Here is a 24,363-nt window from a genome sequence, read left to right as displayed (position 1 = left end):
GGGGACTCGGGACATTTTGATACAGAACAGCTGGGAAACCTGGAGGAATGTGTGAAGAGAGGGTGGGGATGGAAAAAAAAACATTTGAAAAGGAAAAATGCAGAAGATTGGGGGAGAAAATGGTGAGACTGAAGGAGCTGAAGAATCAGGGATGTTTGTGAGAGAAGCGAAAGAGCCTGTAGAATTTATTTTATGTGGACTAGCATTAGATTTATCTGCAAGACAGAAGCAATAAATACTCTGTGATTATATCAAAGCCTGCTGGGTGTTGTTTGTATTTACTTGAGTCTAAAGCACCATTGAATCATTTTCACATGTACTGTTGTTGAGCTAGGCATCACCCATCCTGTATCTTTGCATTTCATTTTTTCTGCCTAAGTGTAATACCTTACATTTCTCCTTGTAAGGACAAATACGTTTTTAACAGCCTGATTTCAAAGTCAGTCAAGATGAGGTGATTAGTTGGGAAAGTATCCCTTACAGTGATGTATAGAATATGAAGTAGGGGAAAATCTAGATAAGGAATACCATACATATAAAAGAAGTGTGGAAGACTCAATCTTGAAATACTGAAAAAAAGCAGAAGAGCCCGAGTTTTCTGTCAGGCCTAGCAGTGGCATGGTGCAATGGTAGTAGTCAAGACTCTATTCCAACAGAAACTGCAGTTTCCAAAACCTTCTTCATGTAGTTTGCAGTTGCACATCAGACTGAGTTTGCCTGTTAGAGCAGACAAAAAAGCCCGCTACACATACCACAATGTACAAGGTTTTATAAGTCTAGCTTCTGTGAAAAATAAAGCTATGTAGTGAAAGAGTGGAGTAAAATATGGTGAAGTCTGCAATGATAAACTTTAGAATGACATTCAAGATGTTATTCCTCATAAAAACTTTCAGAAAGAACTTCTTGATGTAAAGCTTGAGGGTGGTGTTTCTGATGAAAATAGTGAGTGAGGACCACAATACATGTCCAGTTAGACATAATAGAGTGCAATAAACATGGAATCGATCACCCTATAAAATTAGGTTGTTTGAAGAAATATACTAATTTTCTTTAAAGTATTCATTATATGTTATTCAGTCATATTCCAGAAATGAAGTACAAACTGAACTTTGAGCAAAAATGAAAAGATAGTATACTTCATCTGTTTCAAATTTTCTTTTTACATAAAAAAATCTCCATAGAAATTACAGGTTGTTGTTGGTTAAGTTCTGATATCCTTGACAGCTATTTTTGATATCATCATACTGATGGTATAATTACTATATAAAAAACTTGGCAGCTGCCATCTATGGAATATGTGACACTGAAAATGTGGTTTTAGATATCAAAATCATGGTTCTACATGTTTCAAAATTCACAGCATATGCACAGAAATGAAGCCATTTTTAATTGCATAAGTGGAATTGTTTTGGATTTATTACATTATTTGGGTTATGCTTTTTTACATGCAAGTTTTCAACTTGGAATTCTTTTCAGGTCAAACATCATTGTTCCTAGACAATGTATCCAGTCTTGAACAAGCAGGATATTATGGCTGCAACAGGGGACATAGCTATGAAACATAACCTCCTATTGAGCTTCCTTTCTCAATTGAAGCCTCCCAAACCTGGTGGTTTCCTGGTCTGTGGAGGGCAAGTGATTGAGCTGGATGTTCGGAAAACATCCCCAAATATGTTGTTGTTCCTCTGTGCTCCGCTATAGGAAAATAGCTGGTCATTTGTCTGCTGCTCCCAACTCTCTTCCAACTAGGAAATGACTGGGTTTTAGGACTGCAGCTAAGAAAAGTTGGGCTTCAGTGGGGATTTTGATTCTTGCATGATCAACAGTGATTTGATCTTGATAATGACCAAAAAGTGAGTCAAAGGTTATGCCACTGCAGTTCCCCAATAGTTTACCAGGCTATACCTTGGTATGCCAATATAATGTATTGTATTTTATTGCCATTCACATAATCTACCGTATATTCCGGCATATAAGACGACTGGGCGTATAAGACGACCCCCAACTTTTCCAGTTAAAATATAGAGTTTGGTATATACTCGCCGTATAAGACCACCCCTCTTCCATCGCACACCAAATAAAAATAAAAAATAAAAACATCAGATTTGATTTCAAATCCAAGACTATCAAAGCAGTATCCAGCTCTTCGGCTTAAAAACGGAGATGAGCGCCAACCCCCAGAGCCGGACACGACTGGAGTTAACGTCAGGAGAAAACCTTTACCTCACCTGTAAACTCCTGTATGTTTATTATTTATTTAACAGTTGTGTTTCCATGGAGCGTAATAAAGTTCTACAAATTTTTACCTTACCTTACCTAGAGTGAGACCAGGGCTGGGTCCAATGTCCTTTCCCCAACAACAACAACAATAATGGAAATCTAGAATTGGAAGGGACTCCAATGGCCATCCAGTCTAACCCTAATTCTGCCAGACAGGAACACATGTCCAAGCCCTCCCGACAGATGATAACAACAATAATAGCAATAACAACAGCAATAATAATAGAAGGGAGCTCAATGACCATTCAGTCCAACCCCATTCCTACCAGGCAGGAAGACACAATGCAAGCCTTCCTAACAGGTGGCCATACAACTCTGCTTAACAATAACAAGAGAACGCTAGAGTTCTCCAATGGCCATCCATTCCAACCCACTCACTCCTGCCAGGCAGGAAGACACAATGCAAGCAGCTAGTGGTAAGCTGAGGGGACAGAAGTTGTCATAAAGCCATCTTGTGCAGCTTCCAAAACCCAACATGTGAGAACATTTTGCACTGCAGCCAGATATTTCCAAGGTCATGCCCAAAGGGTTTGATGAATATACCCTTTTTGAGATAGATCTAAATCAGGCATGGGCAAACTGTAGCCCTCCAGGTGTTTTGGACTTCAACTCCCACAATTCCTAACAGTCAGTATTTGAGAACACAGAAATGCTGGACCACTCTCACAACCACCATGTCAGACTCCACAGAGAAGCCATTGCAATCCACAAGAAGCATGTGGACAATTTCAACAGAAAGGAGGAAACCATGAAAATGAACAAAATCTGGCTATCAGTATTTTAAAAAACTCCTCTAAAATCAGGACAGTAAATAAAAAACAACACTCAAAAGCAGGGGAAATCCAGACAATAAAAAATCAGGACCAACTAACACCTCCCAACAAGATTCCCCCAGGCAGGAAGCAGCCAGGCTTTGAAGCTGCAAGGCCATTCAATGCTAATCAAGGTAGGCAATGGCAACATTCCCACTTGCCTCAAGCAGACAAGAGTTCTTTCTCCCAGCCTGGACATTATTCCACAGATATATAAACCCCACTTGCCATGTTTCCAACAGAACTCACAACCTCCAAGGATGCCTGGCATAGATCTGGGCAAAACATCAGGAGAGGACACTTCTGGAATATGGCTATACAGTCTGGAAAACTCACAGTAACCCAGCCAGTAGCTGTTAGGAATTGTGAGAGTTGAAATTCTAAACAATCTGATAGAAAACTGGGACTTGTAGTTTGGTATGGTGCTGGCTCTCTTAAACAGGGAAGGCTAAGGACCTTGTAAAACTACAACTCCTGTGATTCCATGGCACTGAATCTGTGGCAGTTTTTTTTGGGGGGGGGGATTCCCCTTTAAGAGTGGATGGCCCTTGCACTGGGACTTCCCCTTTAAGGCTGCCTCGTTCTTCGGATGCAGAAACAAAACCAAACGGGGAAAAGAGACCCTTTTCTTCCTCCCTCTGCAGGCTATTGAAAACTTTTAAAACTGAAGAGCGGCTGTTCTTTCAGAGGGAGCTGAGCACAGAGACAGGAAAGAAACCCCAAAGAGGGGAGGGAGAAAGAAGACGTTTCTGCAGCAGGACTTTCTGGGAGGTGCCTTTGTTTGGACTCTCCTTGAGTAGCACTGTTTGAGGAAGGAGAGGAGAGGGAGAAAGAGGCCGGGAATGGGAGGCTTGGGGGCAGCCTCTTCTGCCCCTTTTTCCTTCAGGAGGAGGACAACGGGGAGGAGGTGGAGCGGCAGTGCTGCCGGGGGTGATGGCCAGCTGGGCTTGTGCAAGGGCAAGAGCAACAGGCTGCGCTGCTTGGGGATGGCGAGGGGGGAGGAGGAGGATCGGCAGGTCTGCCGGGAGTGCTGGCCAGCTGAGCTGCGATACCAGCAGACTCCCTTTGGCCTCTGATGGCTGCTCGCGTCCCTCGCTCTCGGCATCCTCAAGTGGTGGAACTTATAGCCGGCACACAAGACGACCCCCCCACTTTTAAGATGACTTTCTTGGCTTAGAAAGTCGTCTAGTATGCCGGTTTTTACGGTAAATAGAAATTATCCAAACGTTGACACTGAATAGCATAGGCTGAAGAGTCCTACAGTTAAGTCCAGAATTGGCACTTCAGAGCATGCATGGAACTTCAAAGACAGGGCATATGTGTTAAATGTAATCAATAAATTTAATCTATACATATTGGGACTTGTTACTGTGTTTGAAAGGTTCAATTGTAATTACAATGCACACAGAATATCATATTAATCCGACTGAATTCGGTGGACCTTACTCTTAGTGCATGGACACAAGACTGCAGCCAAAAAGTTTAATCAGCAATGGTGTTAAAGTGACTATTAGATGCTCGAATTGTAGACTTCTCGAATGTATTCACACCAAAGAATTTTACGTATGTGAATTGAGAGGAAGAGAGAGAAAGACAGTTCAGAAAAGAGAAGGAAGGGACAAGTAAGAAATTTAAGAAGCAAAACTGAGCCTTTTTTCCCTCTTCAATTTCTCCCTCATGCACTTCAGTCCAGTTATCCACAATCTGTCTCCAGCTGTTAACATTTTCCTCTCAGGAGACAGGCAAGCAGAGGTTTTTTGTTTTGTTTTGTTTTTTTCATTTAAAGACCCAAAAAGCTGATATTGAAATTTTTGAATCTCCTCCTTTTCTTAAGGCCATCTCTGGGACAAATAACAGGACAGAATGTTTTATGAACTGCCCTGTAAGAATATTGAATATAATTAGTGAAATCTGGCTGGGACATTGGGAGAATGAATTAGCACATTATTAGTTTAACGGTACTCACTACCAGAACTTGGAAACAACTAGTTATTCAGGGTCTCTGTGACTCACACAAGTGAGTTTACTATGCCTTCGCAATGCATCATTTGAAATATTCTAGAGCTGCTATGAAAACATTATGGAGGTAGCCCCTCTTCCCCTGGTCCACACAACCAGCCAGATTCATGCTCAAACACTCAATTTCTTGTCATCCGCTACAGCATTAGCATCATCAAATGAAGTGTTGGACTTTATTTCTGGAATTAAATTTTTATTGGACTGTATTCAGGCTTTCTCCTCTTGGGTTACAATTTGACTTCTTCTGGACTCTATCTTTGGCTTTACTGTTTAACTCAACCTTGGCTTGGCTTGGTTTTGGTCACTTATTATGGTTTCATCCAGCTCCTTCAAGAAATATACCTCATGTGGGGTTAAAATTCCCAAATGAGAGCTAATCTGCACTGTTAATTGTGTCGGGGAAAGCCAACATGTTTTAATGTAAAGTGTTCACCCCATGAAAACCACTCATCTAGGCTCAAAGCACCTCTGTATCAGCAAGCCTGAACTATCTCAGAACTACCTTCTGACTCGAACTACATATCATTACTGTCCAATTGCTTTGACTCCATACATCAGTACTTGTGGGAGGGGTTAGTACCAAGCAAAGATCTTTAGATTTGAGGCATTGGACTGCCACTTTCCTGAAGCAGTTGCTGAACCTCTGACTCAGCGTTCACCTTTGGCCACTTGCTGTCACTGCTTTAAGGCCAGTATTCCAAATCCACCAGTCATGTATCACCTCCACTAGTGCCTCCTCAAGTCCAATACTTGGTACTGAAAACACAACTCAGCGATCTCATTTGACTTGTTTGCCTTCTCTAATTAATGAATGTATTGTCAACAATTCCTCTACTTCAGATAATTCTGAATCAGATTCCTCCTCTACTTCCTTGGGCATGCCACAATACATTCCCCCACCCCCAAAACAGTTTTGGTGGGATGTGAGTCTGTCTCTCCAACTGGTAATATCCATAGCTTTGCGGAGCAGATGTTAAAAATGGCAGGGGTCTAAGAATTTGAGCGTAAACAACAACAGGCTGAATAACTGAACGTGATCCATTGATAGATTCAGACCAAAATTCAACATTAGCATTTACTCCATTGCTCCCCGTCCTTTTGTAGGTTGCAGTAGGTCTTCCACAGCTCCCTCCATAACCCCTCCACTTCTAGGAAAATCAATGGACAGTATAGGATAGTGTAGTTGCGCTCAGATTGGCATCTCCACCATTCAAAGCAAAATGTTATCATTCAGGTAGGTCAGCCCAGGTCCTTGAAGAAGAAACCTATATTATCCTTTGAGATAAAGAAGGCAAGAAGCTAGATGTCATGACAAAGAAGTTCTATTCTATTGCTGTCATCTCGTTCAGAGTCACCAATTATTATGCCTTTATGGGGCCTAATAATATCTATGAGAAAGGATGACCCCCCCTCCCCTTTTCTGGCTAAACTCCAAGACAAAATAGTTAACAGGAATTGTTTAATTAGAGGCCGACTACCTTGCAGCTCAGCAACTGAATTCAGTCACCAGCCTACTGCAACAGGAAGATGCTTACTGCAGCCTTGAGTAGGCATGCCTAGCTGCATTTGTCAGACTTGTCTCATCAGGCCAGAGTGACCACTGAGGATTTGTTATTTGGTGTTCAATGCAAAGGCAGACAATAAACTAGTGCATATGCAGAAGAGACAGATTACTGTTCCCAAGTTCAATTTCCAGACACATACTCAGCTATCTTCCCAATCCCATTTCAGCTGGTCTCGACAATATTTTGACTTTAAAAGATCCTGTAGCCAGATAACTTCAAAACAGCTTCACTCACACGGCCAGATTCCCACATCATCCCACAAAGCCTCTTTAGAAGTGAAATATCATTTCAGGCCTCAAGAGCAGGATAAACATACTGTTTGACTCTTCAGTTGACCTCCTTCTTACCATCAATCCTTTTGGCAACAGCTTCATGGCTGCTCATAGCTACTTGAGCAGTCATCACCCAGTGGATGTATACAGAAAGAATGTTGGGACTATGCCCCTCAGGGGTAATCTGCATTAACACCCCCCCCCCCCCCCACTTCATTGAGCTCATGAAGAAGTCAACACTCTTCTCCAAGTACTGACTTTTTTCTCCCACTACTTCACCATGTCCAAGAAGAATGGAAGACTTCATCTTGGATCCACATTTATATACAGTCCAGATTATTCAGAATGGTTACTTCAAAGCCATGCTCCCCCTACTGCAGGAGAGAGATTGGTTGTGATACAGGATTTGAGAGACGCTTACTTTCACATCAAGACATTGCACGTGCACTTTTGTTCTTCTGTGAGGAGAAGAGCCTATTAGTTTTGAGTCCTCCTATTTGAATTTTCTACTACTCTTTGAGTTTTCATGAAGTGAATGTCAGTGGTAGTGACTTGGCTCAGTTAACAAGGTGTCATTGTGTTCTCCTACATCAACAATCGACTCCTTATTGCTCAGTCATGAGATTGTCTCCTCAGCAGTATCTATCTCACACTTTGCTTCATGGACTCATTAAACCTAATCATCACTTTCAAGAAATCTCATCTGGAACCATCTCAAACCATGAGATTTATCAGTGCCATACAGGATTCTCTAATCTTGCCTATCTGCCCGACAAGAGTACCAGATACTACTCAGAGATACTCTCAGATGCCATCAAAATCAAAGGGTATGAAGGAGAGGCATTCAAGTTATTTGATTCATGGCTTCAACCATGTCAATGACATAGTACACAAGGCTCAGAATGCATCCTCTGTAGTTCCTGTACTGTTTTGATTAACTTCCTGACCATCCTTGCCTATATCACATAATAGCAAGGAACATCATTCATCACTAGAATGGTGGGTAAATCCCAGCAACTTGAAAGCAGGCAAGCCATTCCTTCCTCCACAGCCCTTGACAGAAGTTACCACTGATGCTTTTATAGAAGAATAGGGAGCTCACATAGAAGGCTTTTCTGTTGTTGGATTACTCAGAGACTGCCCTCTCCACATCAACATTCTAGTCTCTGTGAACACTATGGTATACCTAAACAAAAGTGGAACAAAATCAAGGACCTTGCTCCATTTCATCTCCGTGGGACCTTGGCAATATATCTGCCATCTCAGTGACAATTATCAACAGGACATGATTCTTACCACAAAAGGAAGCTTCATCCCAACACACTTCAAATAATCTTTGAGAAATTGAGAATATGGTAGTGGATCTGTTAGAGTAGGCAATGTCAGATCAAACTCAGGGGCATATCAGGGGATGGTGCTTTCCTGATTCATTGGCAAGTCCCATCATGTACTCTTCTCTTTCACTTCCCCTTAGCACTAGAATGATAGTAAAGCTTTATAGGGACAAGGCAAACTGCATTCTGATAAGACACCTTGATGGTCCATGCAGCCTTAGTTTGTCCTGCTTATCCATTTCTCACAGGGCATCCCTCTCTAAGGCCTTCTGACAATACACAATGGGCAGGTGAGGCCATCAGATCTGACACCCACAGGTTGAACATACTGAACCTACTCTCTGAGCCAGACCCTCTGGCTGAACCTATTCAGTGCATTATCACTGCTGAATATAGAACTACTACTCCGCATTCCTATACATGTAAGCATACAAAAATGGTCACCTGGAGGGATCTCTCCAGACCAGGCATAGACTAATCAGTTATCTCTTCATTTTTGTCTTAGAGACATCTCTCTTTCTCTCTCCTAACAAGTGCTATCAGGCAGCAGTTTCTTCCAATGTCTAGCTCATCAGCAAGGTTTCATAATCCCCTTGTCAAATGGTTTCTGAAGGGCTACAAGAACATCCATCCTACAGTGTTGAGTTCTTCTCCATAATGGAACTTGGGAACTGGTCCTTTCAAAAACCCCCTGGAAACCATTTGTGCCAATGTCTTCTTGTGATATCCATCTGCTTACCTGGAAGACTGCCTTATTAGTGGCAATAACATTTGCCCGAAGAGCAGGACAGCTATTTACACTTCGTGTGGACCACTTTACATGATGTTCCTCAAAGACAAGGTGGTTGCTAGACCAGATATAACTTTCATATCAAAAGTGGTGCTTTAAACCAAAAATTGTCTTGTCTGCATTGTTGCGGAATCCTACTACAAACTTTGAGTATGTCCTCCATTGTTAAAATGTTTGGGGGGGGGGTGTTAGCCCTCAACGTTGCATGTCTTAGGGGCTATTTGTTTTCTATAGTTTGCACAATAAGGGTCTTCTTGTCATTTTAGCATGTCTCAAAGTGGATCACTTCCACCATCCACCTGACCTATGAGCATGCATGGCAAGATTTTCCAGTGAATGTGTGCAGCCACTCCATCAGAGCAGTTGTGAAATAAACTAATCAAATAAACAGCCTTTTACTGAATCAGGCCATTAGTAATTGCAGTTCTATCCATTCTGATTGGCAGTGGCTTTTCAAAATCTCTGTGAGGCATTTCCAGTTACTGTAATGTAAAATGCTCTGAAGTAGAAATTCTATGCACTGAAGCTTGTGTCTTATATAGATGAACCTTGAGCTATGTTACTTCTCTTGAATTTTAAATTATAATGCCTAAGTGTAAACCAAATAGAGTTTTCTTCTTGAATACAATGTGACCTTCATCCAAAAATGGCCTACAAAGGTCAGGCCCCGAGCTACAATCAGCAAGAATGCTTATGTTTTCAAATTAATATTAGGTGACCTGATAACCTCTGTTCCTTTTATCCATGGGCATCCAATGAGAATAAAGCCTGCATTCATTTTCCAGTTTCACATAGATGCAAATCAAACTTTCTGAATAGCTTTGATAAATATTATAGTAGTAAAACCTGAAACCAAATAAATCATTTCAAAATCAGCACCTAAGAGTGTGTATCTAATGGCTAACCATTCTCTAAGAAATACGTGTAATTGTAGTAAAAACAAAAACTGAAGATGTAGCCTTTCACAAGATCAAGACAAGATAGATGACAACCTGTAACGGTGTATCTTAGGGCTCCATGACTTCAGTTTGGAATTCGGATGCTTGTATTTGCAGTAAATTAAAGAAAGCTGAACCCATCTAGAGAGAAAAAACAGCAAATCAAATTATCTTCCTTTTGCCTATATGCTATCTATGATGGAGCCTTTTTTGTATGTCATGCAGAATTTTACAGATAGGAATACTGTAGTTATACATGTAAATGATCTTGCATAGTAAGAAAATAACACACAGCGGACTGTACACTTAATAGCAATAATATCAACATGCTGTGATGTTTTCAGCTCTAAATTCTAGTGAAAATATTAAAGTTCTGCAAAAATTACCTTATTTCATAATATTCAGAAAAATAAGATGAAAAATACATTAATAAACACATTGTAATAAAGTTAGAATTTTATTATAGTATTTAAATATCTTTAAATTACACTTTCTTCCAACATGAGCTAGTCAATAATATGCTGCACCTCTTGATGAGCATTTGTTAAAACAGAGCATTAACAGAATTACAGATTCTGATTTCCAATTCAAAGCTGCAAAATGTCCAGCCAGATTTACACCCTCATATCATTCATACTGTTAATCACATTTTTATATATGTGAGGGTGAGTATTAGGAATGCATGAACCTCAGAAGGTTCAACATATTTTGGTTAGGTTCAGATAAGCACCCAAATATTACAAATCTTTGTGCTCCATTTTCAGAAATGCTCATTATGAAGCGGTGCAGCATGTTATCAATTCATACATGCTGAAGAAATTAAAGTGTGTCTTGCTTCAAGTTCCAACTGTATATAATATATTCTCATCTTATTTTCCTAAATATTGGGTGCTTATCTGAACCTTACCAAATCTATGAACCTCCCACCTATCACATTAGAGACAGTACTTTTCCTTCCAGGGACTTGTGTATAACTCTATGTCAGCTGCCCACTAGCTTCAAAACCATGACCTGTATTGTAAACCAACTATTCCTTCTTCTTGAATATTAATTAAAATAAAACTGGAGTCAAGATTCTGTTTCAGATCCTCACACCATGATAAATTTTATCTGTTGAACCTCTTTAGTGCTTTTAAGGATGTTTCAGACAAAAAGCCAAAACAAACAAGCCAAAAATAAAGAGTATGGGTTAAAAAGTATCTTAGCAGCAGTCCAGTCAGAGTTAAGAAACAAATAGAAAGGTTAGTAGACATTGGGGGGCAAGGGGGAGGGAGAGAATTCAAGATATGTCTCTCAGTTAAATCAATAATATAATCAGAAATGTAATTATATAAAGTGACGGCACAATCTCTGGCAAGACTTTTCTCAATAATGCTTAAGTTGCTGTCGAATAAGCAATACATGCAAACAGATAGATTTCCACCACCTATATTTATAAAATACTCTAGCTTCTATTTAATTGTCATCATGCTACTGACAAGAGATCTCTGTCTGCAGAATTGTGAGACCATTTTGATGATTTCTTCATTACCCGGTGCTGTGGGGTGCTGTGGGGGCTGTAGCATGAAAAGGAAATCACAAAAAATCATCTTCCCCTCAGTTCCATGGACATTTCCCACCTGGGTGAGATACACTATCTGAAAATAGGCCGTTTGTAAGCAGATCGGTAGGTGATTCTTAATCATGACTCCAAGATCCTGTTTTACATATTCTATGACCCTTCAACTTTCATTGCAATATGACTGCTTTATCAAAGTGTTCAAACTTTGGTCCTTGACTGGACAGCTGTGAAACATCTAAAGATGCTACAGCATACAGCTGTTTCAGTATATAGAACTTGGTGAGACATCACATTTCTGATTCTACTACTTGCTGGATTACAAATCTTTACAATGTTTGATAACATGAACAGAAATATTTACAGATAATAAAATGCACCATAGAAATTCTACCATCAGTATAAATTATACAGTTCTATAACATTGTGTCAAATATTTGCCTATGTATAGATTTAAAGGAAACTCCTCAAAAATCGCATTTTCCCCTTAACTACAAAAGGCTTTGTTTAACTGAAAAAAACCCTTTAAATTATCAAAAACTTAAATTCTGAATCAGTCCAAAGGCAAAGTATATCAGTCTCTAAACAGAATATAAAGAGACATGGAAATTATAAGAGGGTAGCAGGAACATGACTGGAAAATTGCTCAGGGTTTGTTTTTGTTTTTTGTTTTGTTTTTTTGTTACAAATATATTTAGTAAATCAATTATTTTTCTTGTATTCGTTTCTGTACAATGACTGCACAGATGGAGAGCAGCAGTGTTAGCAGGTAAAGACTACAGAAAGAGTGAGAGTACCTAAATAAAATGCAAATAAAATAATATGGCAACTATGTACATATAACACACAAATGTAGAAACAGAGGAAAAGGTTTTGCCACATATATAAAATAATTGGAGAGGTTCAACTGTTATTGAACCAGTAGCTACATTAGCATTGTAATTATCACCAACTCCACCCTCCCAATCTATTATAGAGTGAGGGATATAGGTGTGCTAATATCACACAGATAAAAATGTAAATATGGACACAGCTAAAGTGCACTTAGCCAACGCTTTCATGTTAGAAACAATTTTGGGTGAAGTCAGAAACTTAGAAATGCACAGTGTAATTGCAATAAATATTGTAATAATAGAATGTTATTATAAAAATAAGCAGACGGCAGCTTATCTATATGTTGTGTTAGTCTTAATTTTATATATTCTTTACTTTTTAGGTATATTCTATATTTATGCTTAAAACTTTTTAAAATTTGTATCATAGTTGGCTCCAAAGTAATTTATGAAAAAAATGTTCAGAAATAAGCATATTGAATGGTTTAACAATCTACATAGCCTGAAGGTTCATGTGGTGGTGATAAAATGCTTTATGCTACTATTTTAATCTCATAAATCTGTTATTACTAACCAATATACATTTGCCATTTTGCCAAGAGTTAGAGTAAGTTTCTAGAAAAATAAAGGAGTCCTACTCCAAGGTTTGGCATACTGGCTCCACAGTCCTGACTTTTAACTGCAGCATTGCTGAAGCTTTATAATCATTCGTCCACAGGAATCCTTGTCCAGGTTAAAACTCTTTTCAGAGTAGTTACAATGTCAGTCTGTGAAATGAATCATCCTTTCAGACAGCTGAGATTGAAATCTGCATTATGATGGAAATTTTCCTTATTGTATGTGATCACTGCTATTGTGTGTGCATTCTACAACATTTAGGGTCAGATACCCTATGTGAGAACATGCACATGTTGATGAGCTCCTTCTGTTTCTCCTTTTCTGTCTCTTATGGCCATCATCACCCTACACTATCTCTTACTTTCTCACATATATTTTCCTTCTACTCAACCACACTCTCGACCATCAACTCTTTTAGACAGATAATAATAATAAAGATAATATCCTCCAACATTCTCACCCCAGATATGCCATTCATCCAACAGATTGCATGCACACCAGCTTATTCACACATTCCATCTACCTACACCCAACTGACTTACAAGAACATCACTACCTGCATACAGAAACAGCCCCATTTCGTTCCTTCCTTATTCAACGGAAAATCCAGATCTGACCAGAAACAACTGTATCGCCTCTTATGATGTGCTCTACCTTTACTACCCAGGAAGGCACAATGTTGATGAGAATGAATGAAGTATTCACACCTTTAAAAAGATAGAGGCAGAGACTGGACTCACACAAAAGCTATTTCCCAGCTCTTGTGTACAGCATCCTGTGCTGGTTTTCCCCTGGCAACCGCACACATATTTTGTTTCATTCCAAACTCAACTTAGTCTTAAAATCCATACATCTCCCATCCCCTAAAATCACCTTGATACAATAAGGTCTTCTGGCACGCAGTAGTGACTGCATTTTTCTTCTTCTTCATGGAATGCATGGCAGCCATACCAATCAATAACCTTTCTTGTTTTCCTATCAATCTTACAACAGTACTACACTCCTATTTTATGGCTCCTCGCCCTGCTTTCTTCCTATTTTTCCCTACCACATTCTGCTCAATTTGTGTGGCCAGATTCAGTCACCCATTTGATCACTGACTAAGCCTTATTTCACTGAACAAAGCTGAAGATGGGCACCTGTGTCCCTATTACGATGGCTTGAAATCTACCTCAAAGAGGCAGAAAAACAGAAAGACAGAAGAATCTCTCCAGCAAACACAACAAATGATGTAACAACTTATTGAGTGAAAATTTTCAATGCAATTTCCTCATTAGATTGAAAATAAAATATGTGATTTTAGCTCATTAAATTAGTCTGTATATTAGGCTTATAAAGAGTTTGCAATTTGATTTTCTGCAACAAAAAAAAAGGTATGCAGAAAGTTTGAATACAATTTTGGAATACTTTTTAAAATAAAAAATTTAAGTCACCAAACAGAATTACATACGACATTTAATGCTGCTTCAAAATCTCAGCGAAAGATTCACAAGATGACAAGGCTTTGGGTAGAATGGCTCAGAAGCCCACACATGCAGTCTTGTGCTCACAGTTTTGTAAAGTCTACCCAATCACTCAATACAACTAAACAATATTCTCAATAAAATATTGAGCATACGAGTTAAGAGATGCTAATGAGAAGAATGCTTTTCTTGCTCAATGGCAATATGAACGTTACCAATTCTCCACTGAAAATTAGAATATAACGTAACTTGTGTTGATGCCCTCATATCATAAAGTCAAATGTCTGCTAACCTTCTGATATTGAACTAATTGCATTGAAAAATTGGATGACTACAGCAAAAAGAAGAGGGAAGAATATCAACGTATGTGGACATGATATAAAGAGAAGAAAGAAAGCAGAAGAGCAGGAGGAAGGGGAGTTTAACAGAAAGAAGTCTTTGTTGAGAAATCAAGAACAAAAGGCCTAACCAGTCAGCCAGCCAACCACACATTTTTTAAAAATCCATTGCTATAAGAACTGCCAAGATTCAACCCAAGAATAATATTGTACTTATCACTCAAGGGATATTTAAAATGATTTCCTTTTGTACAATAGCTTCAGCAGAAGTGATTAGTACAAATGATTTAGTAAATTGTGATATAGAAAGGTTTTTAGACTTGACTAAACATTTTTAAATACAATTTTATTTTAAAAGTATATAAAATAATGTGTAACTTGGCAACAAAAATCTACAAAATGTATTTAATGCAGTTTTCATATTTAAACCAAGCTGATGACTGCTACTGTACAATCAGCATGACTGATATTTTAGCCTACAAAAATATTCCACTAATTTTCTGAATTAAAACATGTCCTTATATTATTTCAAACTATTTTAAAGTGTACACATTGTTGCTATTAAATAACAGTACTCTTTTAAAATAGAAATAAGGTAAGGAAATGTTGTTGCAACTTTAGAAAACTCAGTGTAAATCCTTTGCAGGAATAGGAATCACTACTGTTCTTTGTTTTTATTTTTCATTATTTTTACTATCCCAGTCAATATTGCTTAATATTAGGAAGAAATAATACCAAAAGGGACTCACAATATTACAATAGTATGACTGAAAAACTGTGTTTAACAGATAATGAAAGAGGCATCATGAGTTTTGTACCTGAAAATATAATATCACAAGAATCTGATTTACCAGACATTGGCAGCAATTTCTCAACTAACCAAGGAATGGAATGAGTTTTATGAGTTTGTTAATGCTTTGAAATAATCCACCTGAATATGAGTAAAATTTATTATCTTATTCTTCATCAAACATATGAGAACAAATATACACAAATGACTCAAGCAAAAGATGCAGCATAAAACACCCTTTGTTCCTTATTTAAAACAGTACTACAATCCAAATGGAAAACTATGTAATTGCTTATTGCCTTCAACTAAACATTTATATTATGAAGAAACATAATATGCACATTACTAAGAAGGGCACTTAACAGAAGGATTAAAACTTCTTACCCCATATTTACACTGCCGTGATGTTGCTCCATACTGGAAGCGACACTGTTCATCAGCATCGTACACCTGACCTGGTGCCACTGCGGGATAAAGAAAGTCACGCTTGGGAGGCTCATTATCAAGGCATGTACCACGGCCTGAACTGTTCAGAATAAAAGACCAAAGAAATTATAAATGCTATGAATTTGTTGATGAAAGCAAAATACATATCTAACTGCTGTGTGAAATAGATTCTGAAGTAATATTTAGCATTAAGGAAGAAATTAAAAGAATGGAGTTTTTTTAATTGCTTAGTATGCTAATGTTAGAAAAGGAAATCCATATCTGCTAACTTGCAGTCAGAAACATCCCAGGTCATAAGATTTCAAACCCAAAAGCTTAAACCTTAAGAGGGGTGTTTGTCACATGGGGTGGACCCTTGCAATATTATAACAAAAAGGGTGTTATAATGCTGATGTCATTAAGCATTAGCAACAGCGGCTCAGAGCATATCAATAAAACAAAACACCACAGTTTTACATATGAGAAAACATCTGTCTTATTGAAAATTACATTTCAAGTTCTTGCTCGAACAGTAGGAGAGAGTGGTCAGTGTAGAAAAATACTGAACTCTACACTCTGTTCCAAACATTATATGTTATTCAGGCTTTTTGCTGAGAATATTCTATGAACATAGAAAAAGAGCAATATATTAATGGCAAGCTAATTAAATTTGAACTAATAGGCAAACCAAATGGATTTTCTAAGTACTTGTTCACATGCAAGTATAATCTTTTATTGAAATCATGCCACAGGGTTCTGTCCTGGATCCAGTTCTGTACAACACCTTTATTAATGACTTAGATGAAGGGTTAGATGGCATGATCATCAAGTTTGCAAATGACACCAAATTGGGAGGGATAGACAAAACTCCAGAAGACAGGAGCAGAATTCAAAATGATCTTAACAGATTAGAGAGATGGGCCAAAACTAACAAAATGAAGTTCAACAGAGACAAATGCAAGATACTCCACTTTGGCAAAAAAAAAATGAAAAGCAAAGATACAGAATGGGGGATGCCTGGCTCAATAGCAGTACATGTAAAAAAAGATCTTGGAATCTCTGTGGACAACAAGTTAAACATGAGCCAACAAGGTCGTGTGACAGATAAAAAAGCCAATGGGATTTTGGCCTGCATCAGTAAGAGTATAGTGTCTAGATCCAGGGAAGTCATGCTACCCCTCTATTCTGCCTTGCTCAGCCCACACCTGGAATACTGTGTCTAATTCTGGGCACCGCAATTGAAGGGAGATGTTGACAAGCTGGAATGTGTCCAGAGGAGTGTGACTAAATAATCAAGGGTCTGGAGAACAAGCCCTTTGAGGAGTGGCTTAAAGAGCTGGGCATATTTAGCCTGAGGAAGAGAAGGCTGAGAGGAGACATGATGATGATGATGATGATGATGATGATGATGATGACATGATGGCCATGTATAAATATGTGAGGGGAAGTCATAGGGAGCAGGCTTGTTTTCTGCTGCTCCGGAGACTAGGACAAGGAACAATGGCTTCGAACTACAGGAAAGGAGATTCCACCTGAACATTAGGAAGAACTTCCTAACTGCGAGGGAGAGCTGTTCAGCAGTGGGACTCTCTGCCCCAGAGTGGGGTGGAGGTTCCTTCTTTGGAGGCTTTTAAATAGAGGCTGGATAGCCATTTGTCAGGAGTGCTTTGAATACGATTTTCCTGCTTCTTGGCAGGGGGTTGGACTGGATGGCCCACGAGGTCTCTTTCAACTTTATGTTTCTATGTTTTAAATATGTTTAGGTGTTTTTATCAATTTTGAGGGAAAGACAGGATCTAAATTACATAAATAAATACATTTAAAAGAAAAAGCAGACTTGTATTGTTAGGATGCTTTTTATTTACATATAGATTTCATTGATGAACATATTTAACGTAGCAGGGCTTACGTAAGTATATTATAAGACTGAACATTTATGTATTATGTAGTCATTGTATGGATAAAACATAACAAATGGTTCTATTTACATTCACACATGCAAGTTCAACTCTCAAAATAATAATTATTTTTTTGCAACATTTCATCATAGTTTGCAGTGTGTGTATCCAGTAATATTTTGTTATAGTAAGTGCACAACTTTGCAAGGGATAGGAATACCTTAATTCCCCTCTCCCAGTTTTCTTTCTTTTTGCCCCTATTTCTTGAAAACATTGCCAACAGAGATATCAAGTAGCTTTCCATTCCAAATTTACAGGGCAAAATATATGGATCATATGAATGAAAAGTTTGATTTAATTCTCAAAGGAAAAACTGAAAACTTATTGTCAGAAAAGAAAGTAGTGTCAAGTTTTAATTGGAAGTAGTTAGTTTTAGTTTCCTAGAAAGTACCGTTTTGCATCTGAACAAAGCAAGACACAGAATAGGGCAGAGTTGTGCTTAGTGATGCAATAGGCAAGATCCAGGCAATAGTTCAAATTTCAGATTGTCTTGGAAGCTGCAGAGAAATAGTTTGTTTGTTTTTTCAATTATAGTTTGGTTGGAACACTCTTGACTGAAAAGTCAACCCAGGTTTTTGGAGTTGATTTTTTTGGTCATTTTCCTCCAATTTATACATGAGTATATCCAGTAGACTAAATTTAACTAGAATTTTCTGAGTACCACAAAGATATGACAATAGAGAAAACATTCTTGCAGCAGTACATGAAGAAATGATATACAATGCATAATACTATTAATTTCTGATAGTTGTTCAAACGAACACCCACACCTATTGGGTTTTCACATTATTCTGGATGAAACCAACACATATAAAAGAGAGCAAAATAAAGAAGAGTTATATCCAAACACTGGAGTAGGAGTTATTGGATTAAGATGGACGCTACTATCAACATTGACAAACCAATCACTTGACTAAGAATTTATTGTTGTGACATGGTTTGCTTTTACTCTATGTCCCTCTTTTACTCCTCCAACAATGGCTGAATACTGACAAACCTAACAGCATTTACTATTTCTTTAGTTGTAGAGAGCATCATATACAGCAGCATACACACAATTATGTACAAGTATTTCTAATTTGGGGTGTTCAGGTAAATATTTTCTTCATCATTGTACCTATCATGTATTTATCCCAGCAGGGTATGACCTGATTGTAATTTTTTTCAAGAATTTGGCATCTCTCTTCAGATATTACTTACTCTAAAAAACTGGTGATATAATCCCTGCTGCAGGCTGACCATGAGAAAGGGTTGGTGTTTGCTGTAATGTGAGCTGCCATAAGTTTTGCTGCTTCGTGACCTTTGGTTCCACAAGAATTTCCAATTCCATCATGGTTCATACCAAAACTGTTCAAAAGAATAGGGAGCAGGGGTATCCATTATTTGTAAATGGATCAGATAATCATTGTAACATTGTAAGATCTTCACATTGATGCAATATAGAAAAATTAACTCAATGAACAAAAAATAAACCAGAGTAAATTTTATATAGGTAAATACATATATTTATAATTCAGTTCAAAAGCTAATATTACTTTAAGTCTTATAAAACTTTAACACAATACTATTATTCACATATTTCTTTCAGTCAGGTCCTTAGATTTAATTAAAATAATGTCTCAAAGCTCTGTGTGGTTTACATATATAGCACAGGGTCATTGGTCTGTAGCATTCCATTATATAAGAATTACAGCAGTGTGAGCAATCTAACTACTTATCTTATATTCCATCAATGTTATTTTTTTAAAAAACTGACAATAATCCTTGAGATTCTAACCATTTCATATATGCATATTAGTTTTGCTACTATGTTATTAAAATAGCTTGATTGAATTCAGACACCATGCTACAGCTTGCACTAGTTGTAATCTAAATCTCAAATCAAATGTACAACAGTTTCTATTGACAGCTTTGCCTTTCCACTCCTCACTCAGTTTCATGAATTCACACTTTAGTCTATTCCATGGTAAACCAATTTTTGCAGGCAGATGGATGGATGGATGGATGTAAATATGGCTTGTCAATTTGGGTATCTCAGCAGACAACAGGATAGAACAGGGGAAGCTGATTTCTAGGAGTCTTCCTAGAGTTTGCTGCTTGAGACTATAGAACATAAGTGTCATAGATTGAGTCTTGAGATTTCATAGCTCTGCTATTTCCTCGAGGATGTTTCCTTGGTGATGATTGTCAAGATATCTTGACTAAGCCATTCTACTGAGCCATTACTTGGCTTCCAACAAATGTATTTTGCCTAGTCTTTTGACTCTGCTGTTTTTTATAGACATCTATTTGAACCCACTGTCATGTAGGAATGTATAACTAAAGGACTTGTGAAAGATAACCATCCAAGTGCTTTAAAGATCTCAAAAAAAAAAAAGTCAACCATTCTCTACAGCAGTCTATTCCTCTGCTGAAAAAAGGCCTTCATAATGTGTAGGCATAATTTTTTTCTTGTAATTTGAATCCGCCAGATTGTCCTCTAGTTTCTGAAGTACTACTTAAAAGCCAAGTTTCACCTATCCAGTACTTGTGTATTTCCTTTTTTCTGTCTAGATGTAGTACCTTAGTTTTATTCCTCTTGAAATTCATTGTTAGTTTTGGTCAAGCTCTCCAATCTGTCAAGATAATTTTGAATCCTGTGTTCTGTAGTATTTACTACCACTCCCAAATAGGTGTTGTCTACAAATTTGTTAACCACGTTCTTTTGATTTCCTGGAAAATTTATGTGGTCAGCCAGCCTAAAACTGTAGAACCCTTGATCTGTGTATTTTCCTTTTCATATCTACACTACTGCTAACTTAATAAATGTAAAACATAGCTTTGTGTTTACGAGTGAGGACATCTGCAATTCTATAAGAAATACCCAGAATCAGCTTCATAACAAGATCTTGCAAATATGGTTTCTGGTGTCACAGCTAAGAATGCTTGTAACAAAAATGTTCTAGAAATTCCAGAAACCTGTTCTAGTGACATGGAGATAATACTGGAAAATGGGAGTACTGGGAGAACTGCTACTGCTATTCTAGGAAGGAAGGGGAATCCACATTTTTTATTTATAGAAGAGATACAATGCAATTTTGAAAGAAATCAAAACCCCAAACCCTTGAAAAGAAGGATTTTACTATTTTATAGTGTGTTTATTACAGATTGGTTCATTTATGTGGCTGGCAAGGTGAAAGAATAAGTGTGATTCTAGAAGGACAGATAGAAAGGGACCATATATGGAAAATATGACAAGCAAGCCTCCTCTACAGATACTTCTACTATACAGAAGTAAAACTTTTTTAAAAATTAATGAATACCTTTGTTCAATTGAAAATAATACAATTAGTGTTGTAACACTAGCATCTGAAAATTTATTTATTTATTTACTACATTTATGCGCCGCTTTGTTCACCCCTGGGAGGACAAATAGTTCCTAAAAAAAATTATTTTATTGAGTCTACAGTAAAAAATACTAATTCTTCCTGTAGTAAGGTAAACTACTAAACTGGTCTATGTAAGTCTATTACAGGTTCCCTAGAGGCTCAAGTCATTTTTTGTCAAAAGTCAGTGATATGTTATAACCAAAGTGTTGAAGTCAGCACAAAAACAGCAAAGCAAAAACCCTCACACAGGAGAAACTCAAGAGAAATAATTCATCCAAGCCTACATAGAAGTGATAGAAGTTTTATTCAATTCAATTGCACTTATTGTGAGATGCATGCATGCAGGATTACCATTCTGATGAACATTTTTTATGTCCTGAAACATAAGGTACAAAAGAAAATAAGGATGGCCAGCTAAACCCACATACACAATCATAGAAATGTATATTTTTACTTAATGTTTTTATTCTGTTCCCAAAAAATGGAATTTAAATTCCAAATAAAAAACAAAAACACAGACACTAGAGTTAAAACAAACAATACTAAAAATAATCCTCTAATCCCCCTTCCCCATAATTTTCCCCACTCCTACATCCCTTTCTTTTGAAAAACACTAAAAAGTTCAACTGATCTCCCACAACACAACCAAGGCACCTATCAAAATATTATATTTCTATTCTTCTAGTTTCATTAATTTCTGCTAAACATGGACAAGTATATTGAATATGAATACATACGCATGAGTAATTTTAATACCAAAATGTGAATACGAATATGTCTATGATGTAAAATGTTATCACATATGTGAATGTAGTCAAAATCTTCCTCTAGTCTACGATACCATACAGTTTGGTTTCAACTGATTTCCCCCTAAAATACCACTCAGAATAAATCTTTGGCTTTGCTAATATAAAGTCTGCTATGTTTCGTTTTACTGCTGCTCCCTGCCTAACCAGAAATCTATTTGTTTCACTTACTCTACAGACAGATATAAGGAACTTCTGTACCTTATTAATTTTTTTTCAAACATGGCTGTTGCTCCCCCCCCCCCCCCCGAATCCCAGGTGTAACCTGATATCTGCAGCACCTAGCAGAGACTAATTCAATCAGTCTGCAAATCTCCATTTTGAGAATAGATTTAAATGCAGACCTTATGGCTAAAATAGCCTGCCTATTTTCCCCTTTACTTTTTCACCACTATAACTCTCCCCTGCTCTATGTAACATTTTATTGGTGTGTGTGTATACACACACACGTTCACCACCTTCAAAAAGTATAATCTACAATGTTCCGCACTATAAAAAATCAAAAAATATAAATAAGGTATAAATGCACCTCACATTTTAAAATAATCCAGTTAAAATAATATGAAGATAACAATACTGCACATTACAACACAGTCTAAAATGCAAGGCCAGTAAACTCAACCAAATATGTTCAACTAAAAGTCAATGCTCACAGGTATCTTTGCAAAGCGCTCTTAAAAGCAGTCAGCCATACCTCTCTCAGGAAAAAAATTCACTACAGAAACGCCCCTTTCTCTAGTGCTCTCCAATCTTACTGATCTTTGTGGACAGTCAGGAAGTAGAATCTCCATGAATCACTTGAAAGCACCAGAAAGGTCACATGATTGTAATATACCCTTCAAATAAGCTGTATCTAAACAGTTTAAAGATTTTAAAGAGTCAATACCTGCACTTGAAATACCCTAGCACCCAGTGCAGGAGGTACGAACATGATCTGGCTATCTACAAAGCTTTGAGCAGATGCATTTTGTACCAGATGCAGCTTCCAAGTCACCCATTTAGGCCATTACTAACTGAAACCAGGTTTGCTTTCTCTAGAAACCTCACAGAGAGGAATTTACTGGATCCTGCTGCCACCTGGGTTTCCAGAGTCAATGAAGAGATTTTGTTAAGAATATGGCATCCAAATTGCCTAAAATATACAAGACAAATTGGATATAATGATTCACTGAGAGTTTTTAACTTTGATCTTCAAAATGAACAGGAAATGAACACTCAAAAATATTCATATATTTACTGAATGTGTATCCCGCCATTCTCCCAGAATGAGAATCAGAGCGGATCGCAATAGTAGCTCAGCTGGTAAGCAAAGCAAGTCCAGTAATGTGCATTCACTTGTGGCTGACCATATTTCTTACAGGTTTTCCATCATTGTATTCTGGCTGTCAGTTGAATAATTTCTTAAGTCTTGAGTAACAATAATGTACGTGTAATAGTTATGCCTGATTGTCTACATATTATTTTTCATTTGGAGAAACCCTGCTTGCAAGACATGAATTGTATTGATGTAGCTGTGTTTTTATGACTATAATGTTATAAACATTCTTTAAATTGGTGAGCAAGAAATTTCAGCTTGTATTTGTTATGGTTATGTGTTTTCAAGTCATTTCTACCTTAAGGCAACCCGAAGGATTTTCTTAGCAGAATTTATTCAGGGGGGCTTTGGCCTTCTCTTCCTCTGAGGCTAAAGTAATGTGACTTGTCAAAGATCCCTCAATTGGTTTCCAAAGATCAGCAGGGATTGACTCCTGGCTTCCTAGTGTTCTAGTCCAGCACTCAAACTACTACACCACCCCGGTTCTCTTTCAGTTTATATACTAAAACATATATCCTAGTGTAAAATTAATGCAACATTTTGTGATATTACATTAGTGTAACATTCCATCTTCAGTATGTATATCTTGAAGAAATATTTCTTCCAATGTCTGATTGTTCTTAAGTTAAAAAAAGAATAAAATAAAAATCAATACTTACAATGATTGTATGTATACTTAAGAAGCCCAGGGAAAAAATAAAGCCATAGGCAGCTAATTAAGGTGAGATTTGCAAAAGTCTGAAAGTTTACTTACTTGTGGCCAATCTCATGTGCTATGGTAAAAGCAGACCCTAGGCCAATATCTTCATTAATGCTACAACTCCTTTCAGGTTCACACATTCCAGCAACAGAGGCCAAGCCTGAACAAACAAAAGGAGAC

At 37.5% G+C, this 24,363-nt stretch overlaps 1 protein-coding gene across 2 annotated transcripts in view; it reads right to left on the bottom strand.

Annotated features, from left to right (window-relative positions):
• The window catches only part of ADAMTS6 (ADAM metallopeptidase with thrombospondin type 1 motif 6), a 134,896-nt gene that overhangs the window by 48,091 nt on the left and 62,442 nt on the right, over positions 1–24,363 (bottom strand). For both annotated transcript variants that reach the window (XM_060761554.2, XM_060761555.2), the window contains exons 9-11: positions 24,238–24,343; positions 19,195–19,341; positions 15,995–16,136 (exon numbers count right to left, since the gene is read on the bottom strand). In XM_060761554.2, the coding sequence (XP_060617537.1) occupies positions 15,995–16,136; positions 19,195–19,341; positions 24,238–24,343 (395 nt within the window). The remainder of the gene's footprint in view (positions 1–15,994; positions 16,137–19,194; positions 19,342–24,237; positions 24,344–24,363) is intronic.

Source organism: Anolis sagrei, chromosome 2, assembly GCF_037176765.1.
Source record: "Anolis sagrei isolate rAnoSag1 chromosome 2, rAnoSag1.mat, whole genome shotgun sequence".
NCBI lineage: Eukaryota > Metazoa > Chordata > Lepidosauria > Squamata > Dactyloidae > Anolis > Anolis sagrei.
The sequence above is the reverse complement of the archived record's forward strand: the minus strand, read 5'-3'. Positions and strand labels throughout refer to the sequence as shown.